The 6,105-nt window shown below is 47.9% G+C and overlaps 1 protein-coding gene across 1 annotated transcript; it reads left to right on the plus strand.

The window, feature by feature from the left end:
- Positions 1-4,536: 4,536 nt before the first annotated feature.
- LOC306923376 (enolase-like) lies at positions 4,537-5,838 on the plus strand (the record flags this gene model as incomplete). The annotated part of the gene is made up of 1 exon (XM_079501433.1): positions 4,537-5,838. One exon carries the CDS (start codon positions 4,537-4,539, stop codon positions 5,836-5,838), a length of 1,302 nt encoding a protein of 433 aa, XP_079357559.1.
- Between the last annotated feature and the right edge of the window lie 267 nt (positions 5,839-6,105).

Consider the following 6,105-nt stretch of genomic DNA (forward strand, 5'->3'; position numbering starts at 1 on the left):
CCCTCTCTCTCTCTCTCTCTCTCTCTCTCTCTCTCTCTCTCTCTCTCACTATCTCCCTAACAACTCACATTTTAGCAACATCAAATCCCTCTGGCACCGGAGGAGCCAAATGACGTCTATCGTCATGCATTATGCCATGGCCAAAAAAAGCGCCCTTTCAACAGCCGCCGGCCAAATGCGCCATTTCAATTATTGCGCACTGGTTAGATGGAGATGGACGCCGCGAGGGTGCACAGACAGACAGAATAGATTCGTTTTATTCTCTCCCTCCTCATCCCCGGACGCTCGGGAACTGTTGTTGTCTCGAATGTCCCCTCTGTTATGGCTACGAAACATTGTTGGAAATTCTGTAGCTAATAATTTTAGTCAAATGTGTTCAATGAATGCATCATCAAACCAAATGGATATAGCCAGGCCCAAGTCCATTGTGTATAGGCTATATATACTATGCTTTTACGCAATGCACTTACAAAGGGCAAGGAGGCACTGCTTTCTATTTCATTATGGTGATCTTGTTAATGTAAGTGCACTGTAAAAAAATGTTTTACAGTCTATGGTGTCAACTCAAGTCAGTCAGACATGCAGTCAACCTTCCCTGACGCGCCATCATCACCACTACCATCCATTCAAGTCCCAATCAACGCTCCATTGTCTTACAGAAGGCTGTGATAGCCTACAAAATTAAATTAAAATACTGTTTGCATGGGGTTTTCTTGTCTCTGGTCCTCTCCCACGGGGACCAATAGGCCGGTGTCATTAAAAACAGACATATTGTAGGTCTATATGTCTTCATTATAGGCCTATAGCTTGACGCTGCTGGAGAACTGCCCTCCCCTCCTCGACTAAGTCAAGCAAAGAAATAGAGCGATACACATAACGTCTGTTTAGACACCGAGACTCCACTGTTACATTTTCCTCTCTTCCATTTGTTTTTGCCCGGGGCTCCATGGCTGCGCATGTCTCCCTTTGCTGTGCAAACCGGCAGAAAGTACTCTACTCTCTCTCTCTCTCTCTCTCTCTCTCTCTCTCTCCCCATCCCTGTGCTGTGTCTCTGTGTGTGTGTGTGTGTGTGTGTGTTCGTGTGTGTGTCTCTCTCTCTCTCTCTCTCTCTCTCTCTCTCTCTCTCTCTCTCTCTCCCTCTCTCTCTCTCTGTGTATCTCTCTCTCTGTGTATCTCTCTCTCTGTGTATCTCTCTCTCTCTCTCTTTCTAATTAAAGCAACCCTGCAGTTAGCTCAATTAGATGAAGTAAGAGAGGGGGGGGGGGGGGGGGGGGGGTGTTGTGAATTTAAAGATTTAAATAGCTTGTAAACCCACCCCGGGCCAACGCAGTTAATTTAGTTAATTTATGAATCTTATATACGCAGTATAAGGAATGATGCGAGCAAAGGGTGTATAAAAGGTATATAGGGATGAGGGGAAGAGTGTCCACTCCAAAGCACTCGCGGTCGGTTCGTCCACCACCGACATCATCACACAGTGCTGCTAAATCCATCAAGCTCAATGTGACATTATGAGGCCAAAGGGCTGGGCTGAAATGCTGGCGTGATGATGATGGCACTATAGTGGGACTTAACAGTTATGTTGCGGCCTATTACATGGGGTCACAGGCCACGTAAATACATTACTAGTTGTAAGTGGAGACAATAATTGCAGCCCTTAACCCATGTTGACCTGAGGACGATTCTACAAATGCCTTCTAAATGTTTGACAGTTTTCTGAAAAACCTGTTTTTCTATGTCAGTGGTTCTTATACATTTTCATCCCAAAAATGATATGTAATCGGCCACTGACCCCACATCTGAAAATGTGTTGTTCTCCGGGATCTTCCAGAAGCAAAGATTTGAGTTAAAAACGTTCGCTCTGAAAGAATATATTCAAAGGTTTGCGCCACTTTTTCACGATTCTTCAAAAATAGCAGACCTACAAGCTTGTAGCGCTATATGAGCTTGTAGATCTGCTATTTTTCAATAGCTAAAGCATAATGCTTAAAACACCAAAAAGTGGTTCCCGCCAAAAACGGGTTAAGATGCATGTGTGTCTACTGTCTATGTGTGTACATGTAAGCCTTATAGCATATGCATGTGTGATGCATGTGAAGGGTGCATGGTGGTGGGGAGGGGTCAGGGGGAGCTGATGATGGCTGCACCCCCCTGACAGTGAGCCTGGGGCTGGGGGGGGGTAGCCTCGCGTAGCCAGCCTTCATCTGCCTCAACCATGCAGTGATATTAGTGTCGCTAGGCCAGTCTAGGCTGGGGGGGGGGGGGGGGGGGGGCTGATGTGACAAAGGGAAGAAGGGAACAGGATGGGGGGGGGGGGGGGGGGGTTGGTTCGGTTGTTCCCTCCTCCAGGCAAGGAAAGAAGATGACTGTGGATGAAAAGGTGACAGACAGTATGGCCTACCGGGTGACTTCAGACTTGCTGTAGGCCATACTAGGCAACTGGCGGCCCCCACCAACACTTAATGCGGCCCGCAGGTTAATATCAGAATACTGATATGTTATGTATTTGCAAAACATGACCCGCTTTAATTACTTTTTCTTTTTTATGTCCAATGTATACTTTTCAGGATTCCAATTAAAAAATAGCCAAAAAGAATTCAGGATTAAAATTTAAATATAGCAAAAATTGCAGATCTATAATTATGCTCAAAACGCGTTGCACTGCGACGCGTTTTGAGCTTGTAGATCGGCTATTTTTTGCTACGACAGTAATATGCAATGTGGCCCCTCTGGAGTGAGTGTGGAAATACAGTGGCCCTCTCCATCGTCAAAGTTGCCCACCCCTGCTATAGGCCGAGGCCGGTTTCTGCATGTGTGGACATAGACTGGACACAAATGTTATAAAGACACAATCACATCAGAGTCAATGTGTCAAGACATTTGATTAGAATTATATGGTATAGAGCGTCGCAGTCCCGCCTCCTACCCTGGACCAGGAAATGAAACCCAATGCATTTTCCTCATAGACATTTCTTAAAGTATTTATTTAAAGACGGTTACACCGCGGACAAAGCCAACTCGAGTCGTGACAACTCATGACAACACAAACAATATTTTGGACCAAACAAATAATTAGAAAGAAGAAAAAAACGGCAGGTTACAACACTTTTTTTGTTGTTTTTCTTCTTTGTAATTATTTGTTTGGTCCAAAATATTGTTTGTGTTGTCATGAGTTGTCACGACTCGAGTTGGCTTTGTCCGCGGCGTAACCGTCTTTAAATAAATACTTTAAGAAATGTCTATGGGGAAAATGCATTGGGTTTCATTTCCTGGTCCAGGGTAGGAGGCGGGACTGCGACGCTCTATAGGGTTTTAGGCCTGGTGGTCACCATGAAAAAAGAAGATTTTGATATAATTGTACATGCCTACACTTTGCATCGATCCAATATAACACATATTCACAAGGGTTTGCATTCTTGAAAGGAGAAATCACACTTGTGTGAAGTGAGGGCGCTCTTATCATCATGACGTAACATGTCTATTTGCTCAGACACATATGACATAAATACTATATTCATTGTCAATGGGAATTTTATCTTGTGTAGGATGAAAATACAGATTTGCTCGTAAATTCTCCATTCATTGTCAATGGGAATTTAATGTTTGTGTAAGACGAAAATCTACACTAATAGCTGAATATAGGCGGGGCTAGCGCCCCTCAAAAATCACACTTGTGTGAAGTGAGGAGGGCCCACTGTGGCTGCCACCTGACGTCACTGCTTAGAGCAAACATTAAAAGTCCATAGACGTTGGCTGCCACATGAGGTCATTTCTGAAAGGCAGACGTTGGAGGCACTAGCGTCCCTCAAAAATGATGAAAAATCCCTAAAATAACGGCTAGCACCTATGCCATAAATGTACCGTGACATAGGATGTGTGTGTGTGTGTGTGTGTGTGTGTGTGTGTGTGTGTGTGTGTGTGTGTGTGTGTGTGTGTGTGCGTGCGTGCGTGCGTGCGTGCGTGCGTGCGTGCGTGCGTGCGTGCGTGCGTGCGTGCGTGCGTGCGTGTGTGTGTTTGTTTATAATGTACAGTATATATAGACAAGGTATATGGAAGGCTTTCACTCACCTTCATGTCATATGGTTATTTGATAGGTCGCCAGAGTTAAGGTGCGGTTGCACACTGGGCGCGTTTTTCGGAAAACCGACAGAGAAACGCTGCTAAAAATCTGAAAAACGCGATCTGTGTGCAGGGACCCTAACCCCACTGAATATTGGTACTCCATCTATGGAGCTATATCCCACGTATCTAACCAACCTATCTAAGTACGACATCACAAACTCCATATTTGGTCGTGGTTGATCTAGAGTTCCATACTGTATTTTCTTTTTGTATATGGAGCCGTATTGACACCTAGTTCTGACATCATGCTAATATAGAACTCTGTATATGGTTATAGCTGACTCATCGTGACATCAAGCACGTACTATAAGGGTGACCGTCACCCCTTGAGCATTAGATAAAAGCTGTATTTACTACACTTGACTTCTCAAGGCTATATTCGCATTCAAGTACCCCTTGACCAGCTCTAGAACCATGTCCATCCAGAAGATCCATGCACGTCAGATCTTTGACTCCCGTGGCAATCCCACCGTGGAGGTCGACCTGTACACGGAAAAAGGTCTATTTAGGGCCGCAGTGCCCAGCGGTGCCTCTACTGGCATCTATGAGGCGCTGGAGCTCCGCGACAACGACAAGACCTTCTACATGGGCAAAGGCGTCTCCAAAGCTGTCGAGCACATAAATAAAACGATCGCGCCTGCACTGGTCAGCCAGAGCATCAATGTCCTGGAGCAGGAGAAGGTGGACAGGCTGATGCTGGACATGGACGGCACCGAGAACAAGTCCAAGTTTGGCGCCAACGCCATCCTGGGCGTCTCCCTGGCCGTGTGCAAGGCCGGCGCGGCGGAGAAGGGCGTGCCCCTCTACCGACACATCGCCGACCTCGCCGGCAACGCCAACGTCGTCCTCCCCGTCCCCGCGTTCAACGTCATCAACGGCGGCTCCCATGCCGGCAACAAGCTGGCCATGCAGGAGTTCATGATCCTGCCCGTGGGAGCCGGCAGCTTCAAGGAGGCCATGCGCATCGGTGCAGAGGTCTACCACACCCTGAAGAACGTCATCAAGGAGAAGTACGGCGTGGACGCCACCAACGTAGGAGACGAGGGCGGCTTCGCCCCCAACATCCTGGAGAACAAGGAGGCACTGGAGCTGCTGAAGAATGCCATCGCCAAGGCCGGCTACACCGACAAGATCCTGATCGGCATGGACGTGGCGGCCTCCGAGTTCTACAAGGGTGGCAAGTACGACCTGGACTTCAAGTCCCCCGACGACCCGCGCCGTCACATCACCCCCGACCAGCTGGCCGACCTCTACAGGAGCTTCATCAAGGATTACCCCGTGGCGTCCATCGAAGATCCCTTCGACCAGGACGACTGGGAGGCGTGGTCCAAGTTCACGGCCGACGCCAGCGGCGTCCAGGTGGTGGGCGACGACCTCACGGTCACCAACCCCAAGCGCATCGCCAAGGGCGTGGCCGACAAGGCCTGCAACTGCCTGCTCCTCAAGGTCAACCAGATCGGCTCTGTCACGGAGTCCCTGCAGGCGTGCAAGATGGCCCAGGGAAACGGCTGGGGCGTGATGGTGAGCCACCGCTCCGGAGAGACCGAGGACACCTTCATCGCTGACCTGGCGGTCGGACTCTGCACCGGACAGATCAAGACGGGCGCACCGTGCCGATCCGAGCGCTTGGCCAAGTACAACCAGCTGCTCAGGATCGAAGAGGAACTGGGCAGTGACGCCCGCTTCGCCGGCCAGAACTTCAGGCATCCTATCTGAGCTGGACTGGTCTTCCTTCCTCCTTCATGGGCCTTTGTGTTTTCACTATATGTATTGACTTCAACAAGATCAGAAAAAAACAACATGCAGAAAGTCAGGCATACAATTTGAAACAAAATACATACATTTTGTTTATTGAGGGCCGTTGGTTAATAATATTATCGTGTTATTAACGTCTGGCCTTCCGAAATTACAATTAAATGTGGAAGCTATGAAAATGTTATGTTTAAAAAAAAAGAAGAAAAAAAAAAAAGAAGCACGACCCCA

The sequence above is a fragment of the Electrona antarctica genome, assembly GCF_951216825.1.
Source record: "Electrona antarctica genome assembly, chromosome: 5".
Classification (NCBI taxonomy): domain Eukaryota; kingdom Metazoa; phylum Chordata; class Actinopteri; order Myctophiformes; family Myctophidae; genus Electrona; species Electrona antarctica.